The sequence below is a fragment of the Vicia villosa genome, linkage group LG1 (assembly GCF_029867415.1).
Source record: "Vicia villosa cultivar HV-30 ecotype Madison, WI linkage group LG1, Vvil1.0, whole genome shotgun sequence".
Classification (NCBI taxonomy): domain Eukaryota; kingdom Viridiplantae; phylum Streptophyta; class Magnoliopsida; order Fabales; family Fabaceae; genus Vicia; species Vicia villosa.
In genome coordinates this window covers 161,558,880-161,584,123 of record NC_081180.1, presented here as the reverse complement: position 1 = coordinate 161,584,123, position 25,244 = coordinate 161,558,880, and the positions used below count along the sequence as shown (strand labels likewise).

Here is a 25,244-nt window from a genome sequence, read left to right as displayed (position 1 = left end):
GATTGTGTTAACATTTGAGCTAAACTATTTATGTTTAAATCTCTTTTTTAGAAGCAATATGTTGTAAACATTTGATTTGTAAATCTGTCGAGATTTGTATTCCTCAAGTGACTAGGTTGTTAGTCTGTATATTTGAGAGAGTTAAGGTGTCTTTCTAGACTCTTATAGGTTGTTTGTAATCTTTCAAGATTAGTGGATTAAGTCATTTTCTAAGGTGAAATCACTTTGGTGGGTGGACAGGATTGGCCTTTTCTAAGGTGAACCTGGATAATCGAAAGTGTTTTTTCTTTCTTCCTTTGAACTATCTCTCTAACCACTTTAAACCTTTTTAAAAAAAGATTCAAAGTTTAGAAAACCCAATTCGAACTTCTCCTTTCTTGTGTTTTTCTCAACCTTCAATTGGTATCAGAGCTGCGGCTCTTTGTTGATTTTTATGAAACACTTAACCGTGTAGAGAGGTTGAGCGTGAGAAAAGCTTCTTAATGGCTGCCGCTGCTAACACTCATGGAAGAGATAGTTACAATGCTAAACCTCTAATCTTAGATGGAGAAAAATTTGACTATTTAAAGATAGACTAGAAAGTTTCTTTCTAGGATATGATATTGATCTCTGGGAGATTGTCATAAATGGGTATGTAGAATATGTTTCCGAGATTTGTATCCCCATTCCCACAAATGAAATGGATGATGAACAGAAACATGCATTCAAGAATCATCACAAAGCTAGAACCATCATTCTTAATGCCATATCTTACAATGAATATGAGAAAATTACAAATAGAGATTCAGCTAAAGATATTCTTGATTCGTTAAGAATGACTCATGAAGGCAACACCCAAGTTAAAGAAACTAAGACTTTGACCTTAATTCAAAAATATGAGGCTTTCAAAATGGAAGAAGAAGAAGAAACTGCGGAAACTATGTTTTCAAAGTTACAAACTTTGGTCGCAAGACTTAAGGTTCTGGATAAAGGTTATACTACTGGTGATCATGTTAAGAAGATCATCAGAAGTCTACCCAAGAAATGGAGACATATGGTAACTACGTTAAAACTGACTAAGGATTTAAATAACATAACTCTTCAAAAATTGGTCAGTTTTTTAAGGATTCATGAAATAGAGCTAGAAGAAGATAAGCCTCAGAAAAGAGAAAAATCAGTTGCTCTAAAGTCCAAACCAGAAAGGACTAAGTCAAAATAGAACAAGGCTCTCCAAGGCCAAGCTGAAGAGAAGACAAAGCGACTTTCGAGGATCTAGAAACAGAGAAGATCGTCCAGAGATATCTGGAAAAGGAAGATCGAGTGAAGAAGTCACGTGTTATGAATGCAAAGAGCCAAGACATTACAAAAATGAATGTCCAATATCCTGGTGCCTTTCCTTTTTTTAAAGGATAAAACTTAGATGCATTTCCATGTTCTTAACTTAAAATTCATATGGGGGGTTCAGGAGATTCTCTCAAGAGGTAGGGAGTATTAGAGATCAAAGTGATGAAATTGATAAATTATAATATTAGGGGTTTAGGGGGGCAATCAAGAAAAAATAATTCAAACACTGATTCAAGAAATAAAGATGGAGGTAGTTGATAGGAGAATATATCACACTATGTGGGGTACCAATTATTTCGGGGTTTGCTTTTAAACCTGCAGTCGGTATTTTGACGATTTGGGACAATAAAGTGTTCTCAGTCTAGAGAACACTAATACTATCTGGGGCATTGTGGGTGGAAGGAGTTTGGGGGGGAGCTAGGAGAAAAATCATCATAGTCAACGTATACGCTCCTTGTGATGGTCGTAGAAAGTGCGAGCTATGGGCTGAGATGAACGGTATGACTGATATAAATAGAGAAGGTCTCTGTCTAGTGGGAGATTTTAATGCCATCAGATCTGATGAAGAAAGAAGAGGATCAGTAGAAAACAACAGAAGTGAGGAAATGGAAGCTTTTAATGACTTTATAACAGGGGCAGAACTGATTGACTTACCTTTACAAGGTAGAAAATTCACTTGGTCGAGATCGGGGATGCTTCCATGAGTAGAATAGACAGAGCCCTTATGAATGAAGAGTAGCTCCTATCTTGGCTAGCATATACGCAATGGGGGCTAGATAAAGGACTCTCAGATTATCGTCCCATATTGGTATGCGAAATGTTGCAAAAGTGGGGAGTCATTCCGTATGTTAAATTGCTGGAAAGGGTTTGAAGGGTACCATGAATTTTTTAGAGAAAGGGTTAGAAAGAGCCCTTCATTTGTGCCACATAAACGAGGGTGTTGTGTTGTAATAAAAACAGAATCATTGGGCCGTATTGAAACTGGCGATGTAGTGAAAGATCCTGCTTACCATGTTGATTAAGTTGAACCAATTAATGATGTGATTGCAATTGAACAAATTACAAGTTTGTCTGATTCAACGGTTGAGGGGTATGAAGCTGATGCGTCTATATTGTTGGTTGAAGATAATGTGGATGAAGAGCATGAAGGCGTTGGGTCCGAGGACAATATCACATCAGATGATGCTAATGATATGGATGAAAAGCATGGAAATTTAGAATAATGAATGTATATTGATGAGAATGTGTTCTTGTAATTTTACTTAATGAACTATCTATTGAATGTGTTAATGAATATATATATATATATATATATATATATATATATATATATATATATATATATATATTGATGAGAATGTGCTTTTTAAATTTATTATTTGTGTTGATGAATATATATATATATATATATATATATATATATATATATATATATATTAATTGTGTATTCTCTATAAATAGGTAAAATTTCACCTTGATCTGAGAAGGGTAAGGGTAAGAAGACCCAACGGCCGAGGATAGTAGTATGTTAGTCACCTCAGTCGACATTGTTTCCTCCCCCCGCAGAGTGAGTTAGATCACATGTCCATGGCTAGTACTCAGACTCTTATGCCATTACTCTCCTCTCATAGTATCCTATGTTCCCATATAGAGAACCATCTTTTATTAGCCCATATCGGAGACCTAACTATCTATTCCAGCACACTAGAGGACCTAGTTATTCATACCAACAGAGTGCGGGATCTAGCTTTCCACATAGCTTTCCACCTAGCTTTCCAACTACCATACAGGTGCCCCTAGGCTTCCAACAAACTGGGGGATCTCGCAGTCCCACAGCCCACACAAGTGCCCTCAGGCTTCCAACAGACTAGGGATCATGCACTCCACATCCCACACAGGTGCCCTCATCCTTCGAGCAGACAGGGGATCCCGCACCCCACATTCGACATAGGTGCCCCATCCTTCTAGCAGACTGGAGGATCGCGTACCTCTTCTACCACACTTATACTTGCACGTGAGAATGATCATGTGGAGCAGGGTGGGGACGATATTGATGGGGGATGAGGACGATATTCAGTTGGATGGCGACGATCTTCAGGGGGGATGATTCCTGTGAGATTCATATCATTGACGGAAGATATTATATTTGACCCACTGGAAGTTCGTAAGTATCTTATTTATAAATTTTTAATTAAGTATACATTTATTTTTTTAATATAAATTTACATTTAATGCATGCTAATTCAAATTATTGTTGTTTAGTTTCGGGCAAAGTCGGACTGCTGCTAGGTGTATAAATTATGTGATTCAACAAATGTATAAAGAAACTTGGAAGAGTTTTGGAGAAGTTTCAAATAAAGATGATTGGTTTAAATTGTTTAAGGTATAATTAATTTATTTTTTGAGTCATTTATTTAAATCTTTTTTATTATAATTTTCTAACTGTTTATTTTAATGTCATCAAGAAAAGTGTATGTGGGATGAAACGAACGAGAAGGTTATTAAAAAAATTATTATAGCAGAACATCTAAAAGATTTTCTAACATGCTACGGTGTGCTAGAAAGCATTGGAAATTTGATGGTAGTCGTCCCGAATGGATAGGCAAAGAAGTTCTTGAGGTTAAAGCTAAATCTGAAAATGCAAAAAAAAAATGAGGGCATCTGAAAAAAAGGGTAGCCTTAATGCAGTTGGAAGTATAAGTACTTACGAACATTCTTGACACATGGTAATTATTACCACTTTTTAAAGTTATGTTTTGATTTATTATAACTTTTTAATTAAAGTTAACTTTATTATATAAGTTAAGAAGTTGGGGAGACTACCACTCATGGTCGAGCTAGTTAAAGAGACTCGGACAAAAAAATTGTGTGATCTTGTTGACGAGCGTACACGAAAAGCTTTGGTAAATTATTTAACTTACATTGTTTATATATATTTTTATTTAATGGAAACTTTGTGACGTGATTTTCATGTGACAACTAAGAAGTTGCGGCGTGATTTTTATGTGGCAACTGATTTTCATATTATTATTTAAATTAATTTAATTTAAATTACTAAGTTATATTTAACTTAATATTTTTATTGTATGTATAGGAGGATTACCAAACATTGCTTGTACTATTTTTGATCAATAATCCTCAATATACTCCTAAAGAAGGAGAGCCGATTCATCCCGATGTGAATTTTTATATTTGGAGTGAAGTCGTTGGCAGAAAGGGCCTAATTATTATTTTTTGGATGGTGGAAGTTTGCCCAATAATTCTCAATATACTCCTAAAAATAATTCACCAACAATAAAAAATGATTAAAATAATAAAATAATTTTTATAGAACAAAAGAAATAAAAAAAAAGTATGGAAAAATTATAAATATTACGCGGCAAAATATTTCATTCTGAGAAGAACACGTAATATGGCAAATTGGAAAAAATATCATAATTGCTTACATGCACCCACCCCAAATAGTGCAAATTAATATGTTATATACTGTATTAGTTAGGAAAAACATTACAAAAAATCAATAAAATTGGTAATAAATACTATAAATATGAAAAATAATAGCAATTACTATTAATTTTTACTATATAAAGATTATGTCTTTAGAAAGAAAAATAATATTAATTGAAAATTTTGATACCTCAAACAAATGAGAGTGAATATTATATTTAAGAAAAAATAAATAAAATCTAATACAAAAATTCAAAAATCATAAATAAATATACTATGTATTTATTTTGGGTAAAATAATAATTTGTTGAGTTTAAAGATAGTGCACTGTCAGTGTAAATCAGTTTTACACATACAACCAATCAAAATGCTTTAATTTGCCATGTAATTACAATTTTTTAAAATTAAAAATGGGCTTTATTCTGATGCATGTCTCTCATTGGTTGACAGTGTAAAAATATTTTACACTGTCAGTGCATTTCCTTTTTTCCCTAATTTATTTATAATATAAAACTTTTTTTTCTTTGTCTTTAATATATGGGATTGGAGGAAATATTTATTTTTAAAATTTATTAAATAATAGGTACGTTTATATATAGATTAAATAAATCAACTATTTAACAAATTTAAATAATAAAGTTGTGAAGTACGGCGGGGTCACTTGAATGAACATAGACATATTATTTATGATCCAGAAACGTAAACATCACTCTGTCAAACTTTTCTTCATTTGCTCATTACATTTCCCACTATAATTTCAAACTTTCTAGAACTTTCAACCAACCGTCATCGCTGACACACTACAATATAATCCGGTGCTATAAAACACTAATTCACTTGATTCAACCAACACTGCATTCTGAATTTCTGATTTATCAAATCAATGACTTCTATGTATGAATCAATCAAAACTTTTTTATTTCATCAATTTTCTTCTTCCCTTTTCTTGTTCCAATCTCTAACTAACTTTCTTCTTCTTTCTTTCGATTTCTTAGCACCGTTCGTCCTCCCGCGCTAACTTCAACTTCGGAGCCACCTCCGATTTTTGATGGCACCACAAGGTTTTTTTCATCTTCTCCTAATTTCACCTTAATTTTCCTTCTACTATTTTCCAATTCTAATTTTATTTTACTCTTAGGTTGTACATCAGTTACACTTGCCCCTTTGCACAACGTGTATGGGTCACTAGAAACTACAAGGTTCTTTCTTCATATTTTATTCATTTCTATATTCCATAATGATCCGATTCACGTTTTTCTATTTTTCATTTCTTTTTTTATTTTCAGTATCTGACACTATTTTTAAATTTTATTTGTTGTAATTGAACTATAGGGACTACAAGACAAGATTGAATTGGTTGCTATTGACCTGCAAAACAGGCCTGCATGGTATAAGGAAAAAGTATACCCTGAGAATAAGGTTTGTCAATATTTTATACTATAAATTTACTTTACTATTATATTGGATGATATAGGTTAGGTTGCAATGGTGGTTATGTTTGTTTTGATATTAATATAGGTGCCATCTTTGGAGCACAATGGCAAGGTATTGGGAGAAAGTCTTGATTTAGTCAAATATGTGGATGCCAACTTTGAAGGAACACCTCTCTCTCCCAATGTAAGTTACAATTCAACTTCAACATTAACTAACTCTCTTTATGTTTTTGCAAAATGGTTTTGTATAGTTGAATTAGGATTTACGAAATGGTTTTGTATGGTTGAGTTAGGATAAACTTAAGTTCCAAATTGGTATCAAAGTCTGGTTCGAAATTCATGAGCCAATAGATATTGTGTGTATTCCACTATCGGGTCATTCAAGTCATGCTCTAGATATTCGATATGTGCGGTAAAATGTGTGTTAAGAGTGATAAGTTTTCGTGTGCCTCAGCTCATGGTTGAAATCTTTTTTATTATTAAAATTGATTTTTAGTACAAATTTTTGTAGGATCCTGCCAAGAAAGAGTTTGCTGAGCAGTTGTTATCCCATTCTGATACCTTTGTCCAAGAGTTGTTCGGCTCATTCAAAGGGGATACTGTGCAAAAAACCAGTAAGATGTTTAAGTTTTTAAATGGAAGAAATTTTGTTCTTTTTCTACAAATGTAAAATAGATATTTAAATTGGTTGTTTTGAATCAGGTTCTGCTGTTGACTACTTGGAGAATGCCCTTGGTAGATTTGATGATGGGCCATTCCTTCTTGGTCAATTCAGTTTGGTGAGTTTAAATCAAATCAACGGTCTTGGAAATTTTCTTTTTCGTTTTAAATTTAACGCAATTTAGTTAGACTACTATAATGTTCTTTATGATGCATCTGATGAGAAAAGTTCTTTAAAAAGATATTGAAATTAACGATTTTGATAGAAGCATAGTCTTAGATAGAATATTACGGTAGAAGTTGATTTATGCAGCTGATTCTACTTAATGGGATAAAGCTTGATTGTTGTTGATGCATCTGATAATATCAATGTCTTTTCCCTCATATTTAATTTGTAAATTCTTATGGTGATCAGGTGGATATTGTGTATATTCCGTTTGTGGAAAGATTCCAAGTTTTCCTTGCTGAGTTGTTCAAGTATAACATCACAGAGGGAAGACCTAAACTTGCAACATGGATTGAGGTACGCCAGAAAAACCGCTTGTATAGAATTTCTTACCTTGATTATGAGAGTTGTACCAGTTTAAACTAGAAGAAAATTTCTTCATAAGTTTAGCAAGTGATGACAGACAATAATGCATTTTAAAAAGAAGCGCTCTACTATCTCGTTAGACATAAGAGAAACTCATTAGTGAATGAAAATGTTTCTTTTGTAGGAGCTGAACAAAATTGATGCTTATACACAGACAAAAGTGGATCCTCAAGCACTTGTTGATACTTACAAGAATCGTTTTCTGGTACTATATTCGTTGTGATGAATCTCTCACTAATCACTATTGATTTTGAAGAACTGTGATTTGATTTTGAATTTTAGCAAGTGATGACTAACAATAACGCATTTTAAAAAGAAGCAGGACAACTTTCTCTTTAGACATAAGTGAAACTCATTTGTGAATGAAAATCTTTCTTTGTAGGAACTGAACAAAATTGATGCTTAAGGCCATGGTTTGTTTCACTTTCCAGCTTCAACCAAATATTGGTGTTATATAGATTAAGGTCATGGTTATGTTTCACTTTCTAGCTTGTTTGTTTGGTGTTGTAATAAGGATGGTGTACCAGCTTGTGATCACTGATCAGAATATGTTGTTATCCTATGTTGATAATAATACATAATAAACTTTGATACTGTCAATCCATATTTTTGATTTTTTTTATTATTATGCTAAAATTTTAGACATGGGTCGTGTATGTTAAGAGCAGAGCATTTTAAACAATATTGATTAAGTTAATCTTTGATTTAAAAAGTACTTTTAAATTCTTAATCAGTGGGTGGTGGTTGTATAGTGACTTTAAGGAAACAACAAATTCAAGTCACCAGACATAAACTTCAGTATACTTAGTAACCAAACATAAAAAGTTTCATAGAAGTCTACCAAAGCTAAGGAGCCAATCAACAGTTTGTTTCAGATCTTGAGCTAGGAAAGTATACTCGATATCTTCTTAGCATGCAACGTAATAGATAAATAATTTTTTACATATCATTGTTCAATTTACTCACATCGGCTAGAATAGTAACCAGCATAGAAGAATAAAAAGAAACGAAAGTAAAACACAATGAATACAATCGATTTTTGTAAATACTATTCTGTCAATGATGTCTATTTCCGCGACTATAGGGCAACTGTAGTTTCCTTTATTTATGTCTAATGAATTAGGATTCTTTAGGATTACTATGTTACAATATATATATATATATATATATATATATATATATATATATATATATATATATATATATATATATATATATATATATATATATATATATATATATATTATGCTATGGCTAAGTTTACAATAACTTCGAAGCCCCCACACCTTCCAGTTACCTATCCATCATAATCTCCACAATATGAGTCATATTCAACAATACTGATAATAATCTCTACAATGAGTCATACTCAACAATTTCCACTTTGGAAAATATCAAATCCTATGACGATCACATTTTGAAAATTGGGAAGGTATACCTCCTGATTAACATTGAGAAACATATAACAAGTTCAAGTAATGTTTGAATTTGTTACTGATAACTAGTTTGGTCTAGATGCAAGTAAATTTTGGATTTTGTGAAATCTCACATCAATATGTTTGGTCTTGACATGATACACCTAATTGTTTGCCAAATAAATGACACTCTGATTATCACAATACAATTGAACTTCACCTTTCTCAATTCCCAATTCTCTAACCAATCCTATAAAATTCATAAGGCTTCTTTGGAAACTCACTTGTCGTCATGTATTCTGCTTTAGTTGTCGACATGATCACTAAGGATAGATTCAATGATTTCCATCTTGAAAACATATCATTATTATAGTCTTAATAAACATGTCCCGCAACTGAAAAATCACCTTGTTCACTTCTAAACATGATATCATGATCTATTGAACCCTTCAAGCACCTGAGAATCCACTTGACTGCTTCCAAATAACAATTGCCCGACTCAGATATAAACTTATAAACTTGACTTACAACCTGTGTCAAATATGGTCTAGTGCAGATGATATCATACATTAAGCAACCAAAGTCAACGAGAGTTTAACGTGATCCATTAATGGAGTACTCACAACTTTCGAATTATTCATGTTAAACTTGTCTAACACCTTTTTAACATAGGTTTTTTACAGAGCCATAATTTTCTAGCACTTCTATCCACGGGAGTTTTCATACATGATTTTTAGTTCATTTACATCATGTAAATGAATAGCAACAATCAACATATCATTAACATACAATAATATGGAAATAAAATATTCATCATCAAGGCCCTTAACATAAACACAATAGTCATACTCACACCTTCTGTGTGCAATCTGAAGTATGTATGAATCAAAGCGCTTGTATTATTTCCTTGGAGACTACTTTAACTACACTCCTCTGGATGCTCCATGTAAATTTTCTCATCTAGATTACTTTGAAGAAACATTGTCTTTACATTCATCAACTATAAAGGTATGTCTTATCTAGCCACCAGGGCTAACACAACCCTAGTAAAATTATGTATGGTGGCTAGAGAGAAAATATCATCTTAGAGAATCCCTTCCCGCTGTGAGTACCCCTTTGATACAAGACGAGCCTTGAACTCTTCCCCTTCTTTTTCTATACTGCTGGTTTTTTCTTGAACACTATTGCGACTTAGCAACAAGTATATATTTTTATCGTCTTTATAGTGGTTGGGTGTGTTTCAAAGATCGCTCAATAGTTTCTATGACTTTAAGCATGATTTGTTAAACGTTTGATTGTTTGTGAATATTGTACTGACAAAAAGTAAAATAACATAAAATTAAATGAACTTTTGTGTTTAACATTTGAGAAAACTTGACGGGTGTTGTACCCTAATTTTTTACCACTGAGATCCCACCCTATCTTGTGCATAGTAGGATCATCATTATTATCATTATCATCATGCATACATCATTTGCTAACCAAAATACCAAAAAATATTGTTGCTTGTTGCTTGTGTTCCAAGACAAGAGACTTGTCAAAAGGAGACCAGGCAAAATTAGGTTTTTAAGGCCCACAAATAAGTTCAAACATTCTCATATGTCCAAGTATATCCCTTTACCAAAATCAATGTCCAAGGATGGCTCAATTCAAAATCAACAACTTTCAAATTCATCTGGTGCACAAATTAGGGTTTTGACCTAATTCATCTGGAGAGTTGACTTTTAATCAGGGCATGACTCCATGGCTCAAACTATGATTCAATGATCTCCAAATAAAAAATTATAATCCATTCATATCATTTATTTGAAGAGGAGGGCTTGATTCAATTAGAATCCACAAGATTGCATTTCATTTGGAAAAAGTCAATTGTGTGGGTCAACCTTTGACTTTTGAGAAATTTGGTCAACTATGGACTTTTGAAGATCAAAATCATCAACATATGATTATTAAAGTCATTTGACCAAGGAAAATCAATCAAAGATCAAAAAGTCAACAAAAGTCAAAATTAGGGTTTTAGGTGATTTTGACCTCATTTTGGGAACTTCAAAATTCACCTAAAAACTCAAAAATCTCCCAACATGAAAGTTGTAGATTTTGATCAAGCAAACAAATTTTTCACTTATAGCATTTCTTCAAAAATGATTTACTTGGAAGATATTGGATCAAGAAGTTTATGTTCAAAAAAACTTGGAAAAATTTCAAGTGTTTTAACATGGATTTCTTCCAACTTTATGACCATTTTTCACCATGATCCAAAATGAGTTTGAGAAAACTTTTAACAAGTGGATTGAAGTATGTAGCAAGGGCTTTCCAAAGAGACCATTAGCATGGAATTTCATCACTTGAGCTATGAGATATGATTTTTCAAAGAGGGCACCATAGCACTTGAATTCAAGCTATTTCTATGAAGAATTTTGAAGAACCAACTTGCAAACTTATCCAAACCAACAAGAATCTTGGCATTACAGGTCCTATAACTTGTTCAAGAGACCATAATAAGTTGATTACACATTCTTTTGTGCTATGATCCAATTGATTTAAGCATTGTCCAAGCTAGAATTCCATTAATGGCACAAAGGCACCACTTCCATTTTAGAAAAACAATACTCTTTGCTTTGTCAATGGATTGAGTTACTCACTTGTTTCTTCTGCACCACTGATCCGCTGTCGCGCGCGGGTCAAAAATGAGTTAATTTTATAAAATTGTAGTACGACGGTAACGGTAACTCGTGTATCGTCTCTCAAGGACTCTTGATTTTATTAACTAAAAGCAAAGTCGAAATTATGGGGGTTGGTTTGGTGGTCGAAAAAGTGATTATCAAAAGCAATTATTGAAATAAGTTGTTTTGTGAAATAAGTGATTATGGGATAAGTCAATCTACCGATTCGATTCCTACCAATCATCGATTATTATAAGATCACTATCCTAAGCGGATTCCAATCCCGTACGATTACAATATAATTGACAAGCGCAACAATATTATATGAATTATATTTCCCGTTTGCCGAATTAAGCATTCGGTTAAACATACAGCGGATTAACGATTAAGCATACGGTAAAACGCGAATAAATTGGGAACATAGATCAATCGAACCGAACAAACTACTCTATGAATAATCAGATTAAGCAAATGATAAACATACATTCGAATTGAAGGAATAGGAATTAAGCAAAATTATATTAATCTCATAGTAAATTGGAACCTGAATACGGCAGATTAACCAAAAGTGATTAGTTCTCCATAGCCATTCGTACTAGCCTAAAAAAACGTGAATAGTGATGAAGATGAACAGTGTTTCGGCTGCTGCCCTAGGAGAAACTAAGACAACCCGTTTTACAATCCAACTGGGTCAAACATACGACCCAGGCCAAAAACTAAATGACCCGAAACTTAACTAAAACTAGTTCTGCAACTTCAACGAACTTTCTGGCCCTTCTACAGTCCGATTCTGACTTTGACTCCAACATAATAATTGTAGCTCTTTCTCTTAGCTTTCCGTCGATTATTAGAACGCCTCAATTGGACTCCTAGAACTCCAGTTATGATCGTTTCCGTGCAGACTGCTAAAGCTGAAAATTAAATACGAAAATCAAATAACAATAAAAATAAATTAAAATATAAAAACATTATAAAATACAAAAATAAGACAAGCAAACCATGGAAATGTATAAGTACAACCGTAGAGGAATGTGCATCAAAATGCACTGATCAACCACACTCCATATACAAGATTAGAAGTAACATGTTTAAAGTGATTACCAACTCTAAACATGCTTGTACTATGCATTAGAATCATAATTGCAACCTTGCTTCAAAAACAAGTCATCAAGCCTTAAGTCTCTATGTGATCGGATTCAAACCCTAATGCTCCTCTATAAATAGAGACCATTTCTACACTTCAAAACACACAATAAATCACTCTCAAACCTCTCAGAAACTCCCTTAATTAAGTAGTGGTTCAAAAACTCCATTTTTGAGCTTTGAAGTCCATAACTTCGAAACTCTTCACCCTTGCATTCTCTTTGTAATCTAACCACCCAAACATCTTCTAAACATCATATAGAACCTTCTATATGCATTAGAACACAACTGTAGCTCATAAATTCAGACCTCCATATTCATCTTGCTCTCCATTGTAGGTCGAGGTCTCCAGATCAATCCAGGTGTTTCCAAGCCAAAGTAAGCATTTCCATAGCTTCCTAGGGATTCACTGAAGCTAACTGGATCATTAGAACACACCCAGAATCACTCTAAATCCATTTTCAATCTCCAGTTGTAGAGGTATGAAGCTCGACCCCTAACTCTATGATTTGAGCATCAACTTTTGTGTTCTTGATACAAGTCCATTCAGAATCATGTGAGGATAAATACCCCTAAGGTTTTAGGGATTGATGGTGTACATTCACCATTTAATTTTTGTTTGAAGTTTTAGAGTTCTTGACTGATTTCTAGAAATTCGTGTGTTTTAGTTTGAATTAACTTTTGAAAGTTATGTGGTTGAATTCGTATGAAAAAATGACACAACTTTGATGTTTATATCTTTGAAAATAATTGAAGAAGTTTGAATTTTGAAAATCATTGTTGTTGTTGTTGTTCCAACGAAGAAGATGAAGTTCATCTTCAGTTTTTCAAACATGTTTCATTTTATTTTTAATGCAAGGCGTGTTATTGATGACTACATCATTTGACTAAGTTAGTTTTTGTGTGTGTGCAATGCGTGTCCCTAAGGGCGTGGGTTCGATCCACCCCTTTTGCACTTTTTGAGTTTTATTTTTCATTTTAGCCATTTATCACTTGCTTTACTATTTAATCAATTGGTTGGGCCTTATGATCACAAACTGACGCTTGGCCCAGTGGTCATGTTTTGAGCTAGTGAAATGAAGGTCATGGGTTCAAGTCCTACATGGACCAAAACCTATTTTTTTTATCATTTTTATTAAACTTTGAAAAATCATAAAAAATAGTAAAATTAATTACTTTGATCTGATTTTTTTGTGTTGTTTATTTATCTTGTCTATTTTTAAAATATGATTAAAAAATTCAAAAATATTTTTTGTTTTATCATTTAAAAAATTAAATCAAAAACAAGTATTTTATATGTTTAAAAACCCAAAAAAAATCATTTTCTTTTTGATATTTTCACCAAGTAAAATCTTGTATATTTTACGTGAATTATTTTAGGGCTAGGTTAAGTGTCTCTTTGACCATACCATGTACCTTTAGACCAACTCTCCTTTAGGGTCTGGTATCTTAATCATTAAAAATTAGTTTGGTTTAAATGTAGTTCTAAAACCCTAATTTTCAAAACCCTAATTTGAAATTCATGATCTTTAGCTTAGTCATGTTAATATGACTTGTTGCTTTGATCTCTTTGTCTTATCTACTTGTACATATACTTGTTGATTTTATCCTTGTACACTTATACTTTTATCCATGGAATTATCACTGTGTACTAACCATATTGCATGAGATATTCATCATCTTCATTCATACATGAAATGATCCAAAGGTATAAACATTCCTTTATCCATAATCATTTGAGTTTACATTGATCTCTTTGTTATACTCACTTGCTTGTCTTTTGTGACACATGTTATTACACACACACACACACACACTTGAGGTATCCATTAATTGATTGCTTGAGTTGTTGTTGAAAGTCCAAAGGAATGGGAATGGTATTGACTAAAATTGTCAAGGTACTCAATCTCTTTTCCAAACTCTTTTACTTTGTGCTTACTATTGTTAAAGCTTTGCACCCACTTGTTTTTGAAAATGGTTTTGTATTGTTAAAGCTCAACCTTTTTAAAGTCAACCCTTGGTTTTGTATTGTTAAAGCTCAACCAACCCTTTTTAAAACCTTGGTACTAAGAGGAGCATTACTCCCGGTGAAACTGCTCTTAAACCAATGGGCCATGTATTGTTAAAGCTTGGCTCTTTTTATCAAAACTTGTTAAGTATTGTTAAAGCTTAAAATTTTAAAAACCCGTTGAGTATTGTTAAAGCTCAACACCCAAAACGATTTTGGCCACTTTGGCTCTTTTATTTTTTCTTTTAAGAGGAACTACAAAAGCTCTGATTTCTCTATTGCACTTAAAATGGTATGTAGGCCTAAGATGTGATGTCTTATCGAGCTCACTTTTAAAACATTATTTTCTCATCTCCCCACTCTATTTAAACAAAATCACAAAAGCATTTTAAAAATAACAACAAAAATAACAATATTTTCAAAGAGGTTCCTATGGAGTACCATAAATGTGAGGGGTGTTTAAAACCTTCCCCTTGCATAACAAACGCCTCGTACCTAAATCTCTATTTATTTTATTAGTTTTTATTTTAAAAACTTCTTTGGGTTTTATTCGCTCTTTCTCCCATTTCCTTTGGAAACAATAAAGCGCGGTGGCGACTCTGTTTTAAACATATGAGCTAAGTTTATTCAATGGCTTTAGCCTCACAAATTTCACCGCTACAATGGGGTTAGATTTTATCGACTTGTCCTCATGTATGATCAGGATTAATATGCAATTCTAATCAGCTATTAATATTAGCATTTATCACTCTCATTGCAGCTTATGTTCGAGTCACCAACGTGAGATTGATCGTATTACCTAATAGACGATCTCTTAGCTTATTAACAAATATGATAGAATTAAGTTTCAACAACAATTCATATGGATGTTGGACCTAAATTTATCTTTAAATTTTAGCATATCCAATAGTTGAAAAGCTTGGATCTATTAATGACCAGTACCTTTCAAATATCAAATCATACCATGAAACCATGTTTAGGTAGCTAATATATGAATGTTGCTGCTAAGAACATTATTTGGATAATCCCCCGATGTGAACCAGGCAAGACCGCAATGTACTTGTCCTCTTTGCATCAACAAATGGTTCCAAAGGATCCGGTAAAATCAAAATAGGAGCAATTGTCAACCTTTTCTTAAGTTCTTGAAAATTAGCCTCACATTGTGAAGTCCAAATAAAAGCTTGACCCTTCTCAGTCAATTGCGTCAATGGAAAAGATAACTTAGAAAATCCCTTAATGAACTTTCTGTAATAACCAGCCAAACCAAGGAAACTTCTAATCTCAGAAACAGATTTCGTAGCTTCCCATTGAGATACAGCCTCAATCTTTGACGGATCAACCGAAATACCTCCACTTGAAATAACATGCCCAAGGAAACTCACTTCCTTCAACCAAAATTCACACTTAGAAAGTTTCACATACAACCTCTTCTCTTTCAACACCGATGAAACAATTCTCAAATGTTCAGCATGATCATCTTCGCTCTTTGAATAGACCAAAATATCATCAATAAACACAACCACAAACTTATCAAGATATTAATGAAAAATCCTATTCATATACCCCATGAATACACCAGGTGCATTAGTCACACCAAAAGGCATAACATACTACTCATAGTATCTATACCTCGTTCTAAAAGCAGTTTTCTGAATATCTCCCGCCTTCACACGAATCTAATGATACCCAGATCTTAAATCTATCTTAATAAACACACGTGCAACCACCAATTGATCCATTAAAGCATCAATACTCAGAAGTGGATACTTGTTCTTAATCATCACCTTGTTCAGTTGTCTATAGTCAATACAAAATCTCATAGAAGCTTCAATCTTCTTAACCAACAAAACAGGCGCACCCCACAGCGACACACTCGGACGAATAAACTTCTTCTCAAGTAAATCCTCAAGCTAAATCTTCATCTCTTTCAACTCAGAAGCTGACATCCGATATGGAGCCATCAATGCAGGACTAGTTCTAGGAATTAAATCAACCAAAAACTCGACTTCACATTCCAACGGTAAATCACTCACATCTTCAGGAAATACCTCCGCAATATCACGAACTATTGGCAATTCTTCAATTGTTCTCTTTTCATGAACATCCAAGATTGCCAACAACATAAACAATGTTGATCCATCTTGCACTGATTCATCCACTTTACAAACTATTAAGCTTGCAAGACAAGGCTATCTTATCCAATACGATACAGTATACTATTAACAAGATATTAAGGGTAATCAGTTCCTCAATTTGTCAATAGATAGACGACAACCATAATGGTAGCATAAACCATCGTCAATCAACTACATTAGTGTCCTCTATCTTATGCTCAAAGTTACCTAAACATAATGTCGCACGTAGCAACAACTTCTCACCCACTTGTCTCAATCCTACTTCTGCAAGCAAACAACTAGAAACACACGGAATATCGACAGTATTTCACACACATGTCGTATACCAAAGGGAATAAACTCAATAATAACCTGGCCAATTGGCCGACCATACTCTGATACCACTAATGTAACACCCCTTTGCTAACCCCAAATATTCAAATAAATATACAGAGTAAAATAAATGCATAAACAAAAGGACGTCACATGTTGTTTCCATCGCAATGAAAACCTAAAATAAAACATAAAAATTAAACAAGCATTGATCACCTTATAACACAATTTGAAACTTCATGCTTTCATACATTATGCATATCGCACACGGAATAATAAATCTCAAGTAATTTCAATGAATATATCCCATACTATATCCATCTACCAAATCATATAACATAACCAACTCTTATATATACATGTCATATGAATTCAACAACTACGCAACATAGCCTTCAACTTCAAGTATCCAAAATATCATGCCAAATATAAACAAGATAACAATATCCAAATATTAAAACATGAGTTCAAAAACCCCCAGTGTTACATGATCAGAGCATTTGACTCACTACCTAATAAAACAATAAAACCGAAAGACTCCTCAGTTAAATCTTCGTACAAGCACGCTACTCGTTAGAACCTGCGCGATGTCACAATGAACATCATTCATACAGAAGGGTGAGAATTCACATCATAATGAGTACATAATATATGTACAATGAGCATAGCATACTATAGTATAATCATTCATCACACTTCATAATTTGAACAAGTTTCATAAGTATTGCACATATCAAACATACAATTATCACACACAAGCAAGTACATCAATTCAAACATTCACATATCAACAATGTGACTCGAAATGCAATTAATGTGACTCATGCATGTGGTATCATGTGAGTATCAAGCTCACCGCTCCCGATTAAAAACCAGAGGCACAATTTAGATTCGAACAAGATCAAAGCCCTCAAAATATGAACATATATTTCACCGCTTCCGAATCCACAAAAGGAACAAAGCCGCTTATGTTTCCACACAAGGATCAAAGCCAACCGGAGTACAATCTCCCCATGAATGCATTTACAATTATCACAAAACATATGCAATTAAGATTATCCATACAATCTTAACATACAACATACCACAATAATTCCACACAATGAATTATCCACCAATAGCATATACATATTCACCCACGTCATGTATATCATATCACATAACATGCCAACAAATGCTATACACAATTCACCAAATCAAAAATACACATAACGATAATCATATGTCATTCATACAACAACATCTGAATTAAATCATTAAGTGCTAACCAATCCAACCCTATCATATAGATAATTACATTAGCTTCCTAATGCTTCGAACGACACATAAAACGGAGTTACGGTTCAAAAGTTATGCACATTACAATTTTTACCAAACAGGACATATTCGCCCGGCGGAAGGATCCACTCGCCCGGCGCTCCAAGACAGAAACTTGGCAACCCCTCGCCCGCTATGCTCGCCTGGCGTAGACATGTGAGCGTGCACTCGCTCGGTGAAGCAAGATGCTCGCCCGACAAACAACACCATACCTAGAAAAATATGTGCGTTTTCAGGACCTTCAACACCAACCCAAATCTGATTCTAAGCAACCAAAACTCATTCCAACAGTGATTTAACACACATATAAGGTTCCTAAACATATTTCTAACCGTGGGTCCATATACAAACATCATCAAACATGATTACTACCACAAATTCCATGGATTTAACCTAAACCCTAACATGTGAAAATCTATGAAATGAAGAGAAATGAAATACCTAGCATAGTACTACTCATTGCACACTCGTACATTCAAGGTAATGAAAATTCTCCCCCTTACCTCAAATCAAAATCCTTCTTCAAGATTCCCCAATTTTCTCTTTCTCCCTCTTTCTCTTCTCTTCTTACCAAATGTTAATGTTATGAAATGACCTAATTCAACTCTTACTATCTCTTTTCTCTCTAATGGGCTTAGCTACTCATTCTATCTTAACTAATTAGGCTCATTAGCTATTATTTCATTATTCCACCAATAATTATAATAACTCAATTAGCCAAATTAACACAACAATACACATTTAAATAATTATCACCCAAATAACAAGCAAATAATTATACTAATAATAAAATAACTATTAGATAAATAAAATAGAAAACTTGGGATGTTACACGTAGAGCTGTCAAATGGGTCGGCCCGGTCCAGCCCGCTTCGGCCAGGTGGGCCAATGTATTTAAATGGGCTGGTCTGGTCCGACCCGATTGCTTAATGTGCCACATAAAATGAGCCTGACCCATTTTTCAAAGGCCCGTGCGGCCCGATAGGCCAGCCCGTATTTCAATATTATAGTTTTAATTTTATAAAAAGATGTAATGGATAAATGCAACACAACATAAGTAGAGAGTCATCATAAACGTATATAAGTGATGTTTAAAATATTTATATATATATATATATATATATATATATATATATATATATATATATATATATATATATATATATATATATATATACCACAAAATCATGTAAAAGTAAAAAGTAACTTAATATTATCACTTACTTATCAAATTTTCTCTCCATCTCACAACCATTTCCTTGATCACATCATCTTGAAAATATATTTCATGTTCTTTAACTTTTCTTTATCACTTGAAAACACATTTATGAAATCATATCTTATCTCAATCTTTTTTCTCCAAAATTGACCAAAATATTTTTTTAATAGGCCGCCCAAAGCCCGCTTGGCCCGACCCAACCCATAAAAAACATAGGTCTGATGGGTTGGCCCAAAAAGACACAGTCGTGTTTTTTTAAGATATTTTGCGGCCCAGCCTGGTTAAATTGTTGGACTTATGGGTCGGTCCGATGGGCCGAACCCATATTGACAACTCTAGTTATAAGGAGTATTTAAGATATTTCTTAAGAGATACGAGTAGTGACAACCATTGTTGGGATGCTCTTTGATCTCCCTGCTTCCATTCTTTTTTGTGTTATTCGCGCGTTTCTGTCCACCTTAGTAGTCATGATCAATAGGGTTTATGACCATAATACACGTAATTGCCCATTAGTATTGGACATAATAGGCTTTATAGCCCTACGTTGCCGCCTATTTATTTTAAATATAATGAATAAATGACCTTTGACTAATCTTGTAACGTATGCCTTTTGACTGCTTGATGAAATGAATAAATTATTTGGGTTGAAAGAGTTAAAGAATGAACATAAAGAAAGAAACAATATTAAAATATTAATAAAAAATATTGGAGATAAATTTACATGTTATTTTTTATTTCTTAAGAAAATTGATTTATACAATAAATTTACATATGTTTAAAATCACTTTCATCCTTTATTTTTAAAAATTATGAAACATTTGTCCTCTTTATAAATAGAAAAACAATGGAAATTTCATAATAAAGTAGAAGTGGAGACTGGAGAATTAGAAAACAGTATTTTTAAATGGAGGGTCTAAATTTTAATATTTCAAAAATTTAAAATTTAAAAATATATTTAACCATAATTAATATATTAATATATTATAGTGTGAATCAATACAACTTTTTCAATCAATTTAAAAATAAAAAAATTAACATAAAATTTGAACGGACTGAAATGATACTAATGTGGCACAAAATATTTTAACAGTTCTTTGGCATTTTGACAAGAAAATAATTGCTAAAAAAATAAGAAGATAAATCTGAATTAGAAATAAAAAAAATATATATATATATATATATATATATATATATATATATATATATATATATATATATATATATATATATATATATATATATATATATATATTCATTGTTCTCATTTCTCATAATAACCAAATGTTCTCACTTGAATAGTCTCATATATATATATATATATATATATATATATATATATATATATATATATATATATATATATATATATATATATATATATATATATATATATATATATATATATATATATATATATATATATATATATAAAGAAAATTTAAAGTTTGGTAATGAAAAAAATACTAATTATTAGTTTATTTTAGAAATTACAATAGAAAATATAATTAAAACTTTTCTAACCGATGTCACTTTGGGTTTAATAAAATCAAAATAAATAAAAAAATTAAAATAATACAATATTTTTTTATAGAACAAAAGAAATACATAAAGTATGGAAAAAACATAAATATTACAGAGTAATCCAAATCTTTCTATCCGAAAAAAACACATAGTATCGCAAATTGGAAAAAATATCATAATTGCTATATGTACATGCACCACTCCACATAGGTGCAAATGCAAATGTAAAAAAAAATAAAATTTTAAATATTAATTAGGGAAAACATAAATAAAAACAAAAACAATAAAATTGGTGATAAATACTATAAATAACAAAATTGAAAAATAAAAGCAATTACTATTAATTTTTACTATTTAAAGATAATGTCCTTATAGAGCAAAATAATATTAGTTATAAAATTTGACACCTTAAACAAATGAGAGTGAATATTATATTTAAGAAAAAATAAATAGAATTTAACATAAAAATTCAAAAATCATATAAATATATTTGTCTTTAGTTTTATTACATTTTTCTTTTCTTTTCTTTGTCTTTAATATTAGAAGATGATTTACAAAATTTAAAAGATATTACGTAATATATTTTAGATGTATTTATTAATTAATGTATTTGCTTTTAAATATAAATTAAATATACTGATTGTTTAAGAAACTTGAAAATAATATTTTTATGTTATTTTCTATCTTTTATAATAAATAATTTATTTATTTTCTATTTATTAAAAATTAATATATTTACTGGATATATTAAAAAATAGAGTAGTGCTATTTAGTACGAAATAATTTGAAGAAGAAATGCAAGATTGAATATGTGTCACTATTTTAATGGTAAATTTTAAATAATTATGAGGTTGTGGTGATAATGAATGTTTGGGATATATTCTTGCTAATAAAGATTATTAAAGATATCAATTACAAATTTAAATACTCCCTCTGGTCCCATTTATAAGAAAAGATTCTCTTTTTAAATACATTGAATAAATAATGTATCTGGACAATATACTGCCTAGATACATTATTTATTCAATGTATCTAAAAAGAGAATATTTTCTTATAAATGGGATCGGAGGCAGTAATAAGTTTTAATTTATGATAACGACGAGAATAATACTTCCCTTCAGCGTAGACAATTTCCTGATTAAAATGGCGGGGTCACTTAATGAATGTAGACATATTTCAGATTTGGATTAATGTCCTGAAAGGTAAACATCAATCTGCCTACCTACTCTGTCAATCAAACTTCTTCATTTGCTTATTCCTCCAACACTTCCCACTTTTATTACAAACTTTCTTGAACTTTCATAAATGCCCAACCGTCATCGCTGACACCACAATATGCACCGGTGCTATAAATACAAGACCAATTCATTTGGTTCAACGCAACTCAACACTGCATTCTGATTCATCAAATCAAATCAATGGCCACTGTGTATGAATTATGAATCAATCACAATTTTTTTATTTCGTCAATTTTCTTCCAATCTCTAACTAACTCTCTTCTTCTTTACTTTCAATTTCTTAGCACCGTTCGTCCTCCCGCGCTTACTTCAACTTCGGAGCCACCTCCGATTTTTGATGGAACCACCAGGTTTAGTTTTTTCATCTTCTCCTAATTTCCACTTTAATTTTACTACTACTCTTTTCCAAATCTAATTTTATTTTACTCATAGGTTGTACATCAGTTATACTTGCCCCTTTGCACAACGTGCATGGATCACTAGGAACTACAAGGTTCTTTTTCTTTTTATTCTATCATTTGCATGTTCCATAATCCAATTCACATTTTTCTGTCTTTTATTTGATTTTTTATTTATTTGTTTTCAGTATCTGACACTGTTTTTAAATTTTATTTGTTGTAATTGAACTATAGGGACTACAAGACAAGATTGAGTTGGTTCCTATTGACCTTCAAAACAGGCCTGCATGGTATAAGGAAAAACTATACCCTGAGAACAAGGTTGGTTATTATTTTATATATAAATTTACTTTACTATTATATTGCAACGGCGATCAAGTTTGTTTTGATATTAATATAGGTGCCATCTTTGGAGCACAATGGCAAGGTATTGGGAGAAAGTCTTGATTTAGTCAAATATCTTGATGCCAACTTTGAAGGAACACCTCTCTCTCCCAATGTAAGTTACAATTCAACATTAACTAACTCTCTTTATGTTTTTAGTAGTGTTAACATTTTATAAATGAGTTTTGTTCCGCACGAGAATCAGAATTGTGAATCATGATTAAGATCGTACCTTAGACTGCACACCTGGTGACTCATTACTAGGTGGTAATTGGGCTTATTTCGCAATGGGTCTGTGGCTGGCCCATAACAAGTTTATAAGAGAGGAAATTTTCACTTTACTAAATGGTTTTATATAGTTGAGTTGGGATTTACGAAATGGTTTTATAAGTTAAGTTAGGATAAACCTAAATTCCAAGTTGGTATCAAAGTCTGGTTCAAATTCCATGAGCCAATAGGCATTGTGTATTTAACTATTGGGTCATTCAGGTCATGCTCACTCTAGATATTCGAATATGTATGTGAAGGTGTGTGTTAAGAGTGATAAATTTTTGTGTGCCACAGCTCATAGCTGTAATAAATTTTATTATTAAAATTTATTTTTATTATAATTTTTTTGTAGGATCCTGCCAAGAAAGAGTTTGCTGAGCAGTTGTTATCTCATGTCGATACCTTTGTCAAAGACTTGTTTGGCTCATTCAAAGGGGATACTGTGCAACAAGCCAGTAAGATGTTTAATTTTTTAAATGGAGGAAATTTTTTTCTTTTTCTACAAAGGTAAAATAGATATTTAAATTGGTTATTTTGAATCAGGTTCTGCTGTTGATTACTTGGAGAATGCCCTTGGTAAATTTGATGATGGCCCATTCCTTCTTGGTCAATTCAGCTTGGTGAGTTTAAATCAGATCAATGGTCTTAGAAATTCTCATTTTCATTTTAAATTTAAAGCTTTATAGATAGACTGCTATAATGTTCATTATGATACATATGATGATTTCTTGTGCTGATCAGGTGGATATTGCATATGTTCCGTTCGTAGAAAGATTCCATATTGTCCTTGCTGAGTTGTTCAAGTATAACATCACTGAAGGAAGACCAAAGCTTGCAACATGGATTGAGGTACGCTAGAAAAACCAATAGTATAGAATTTCTTACCTTGATTATGAAAGTTGTACCAGTTTACTTTCATTTGTTTCTGTTCACCATAATCTTCAATCTAAACTAGAAGAAAATTTCTTCATTGGTTTAGCAAGTGATGAAAGACAATAATGCATTTTTAAAGAGAAGCATGACTACCATCTCTTTAGACATGAAAGAAACTCATTTGTGAATGAAAATGTTTCTTTTGTAGGAGCTTAACAAGATTGATGCTTATACACAGACAAAAGTGGATCCTCAAACACTTGTTGATAGTTACAAGAAAAAATTTCTGGTATATATTCGTTGTGATGAATCTCTCACTAGTCACTGTTGATTTTAAAGAATTGTGATTTGATTTTGAATTTTTTTTCTTTGTTACATGGTTCAAACTTTTGCATTTCTAATGTGCAGCTTCAACAGTGAAACTTGAATTGCAGCAACCTTCATTTGAGATACTCCAATAAAGCATCTTTTGTATTATGGGATGCATCTTCAGCCAAATATTGATGTTATATAGATTCATGCCATGGTTATGTTTCACTTTCCAGCTTGTGTGTTTGGTGTTGTAATAAGGATTGTGTACCAGTTTGTGATCATTGATCAGAATATGTTGTTATCCTATGTTGATAATAATACTTAATAAACTTTGATGCTCTCTACTCTGATTTATTATTATGTTATGTTAAGATTTTACACATGAGTCGTATATGTTAAAAGCAGAGCACTTTAAAAGTATTCACTTAGTTAATCTTAGATTTAACAACACCCATAATAATCTTCTATATTCAAGAATATTCATAATAATTTTTACCTCATATTTAACAATCTCCACTTTAGCGAAATCAAACATTATGAAGATTTTGTGCAAGACAGTCACATTCTAGCAATTGGGAAGG

At 32.1% G+C, this 25,244-nt stretch overlaps 2 protein-coding genes across 2 annotated transcripts; both read left to right on the top strand.

The window, feature by feature from the left end:
- The first annotated feature begins 5,573 nt into the window (after window positions 1-5,573).
- On the top strand, window positions 5,574-8,055 carry LOC131644547 (glutathione S-transferase L3-like). Its single transcript, XM_058915077.1, has 10 exons — window positions 5,574-5,664; window positions 5,766-5,831; window positions 5,909-5,969; window positions 6,103-6,189; window positions 6,289-6,387; window positions 6,715-6,817; window positions 6,906-6,982; window positions 7,279-7,386; window positions 7,580-7,660; window positions 7,838-8,055. Exons 1-10 carry the CDS (start codon window positions 5,654-5,656, stop codon window positions 7,859-7,861), a joined length of 717 nt encoding a protein of 238 aa, XP_058771060.1. The 5' UTR covers window positions 5,574-5,653; the 3' UTR covers window positions 7,862-8,055.
- Window positions 8,056-22,461: 14,406 nt separating this feature from the next.
- LOC131644549 (glutathione S-transferase L3-like) lies at window positions 22,462-25,003 on the top strand. Its single transcript, XM_058915079.1, has 10 exons — window positions 22,462-22,617; window positions 22,711-22,776; window positions 22,859-22,919; window positions 23,059-23,145; window positions 23,225-23,323; window positions 23,831-23,933; window positions 24,022-24,098; window positions 24,220-24,327; window positions 24,560-24,640; window positions 24,760-25,003. Exons 1-10 carry the CDS (start codon window positions 22,607-22,609, stop codon window positions 24,769-24,771), a joined length of 705 nt encoding a protein of 234 aa, XP_058771062.1. The 5' UTR covers window positions 22,462-22,606; the 3' UTR covers window positions 24,772-25,003.
- Window positions 25,004-25,244: the final 241 nt, after the last annotated feature.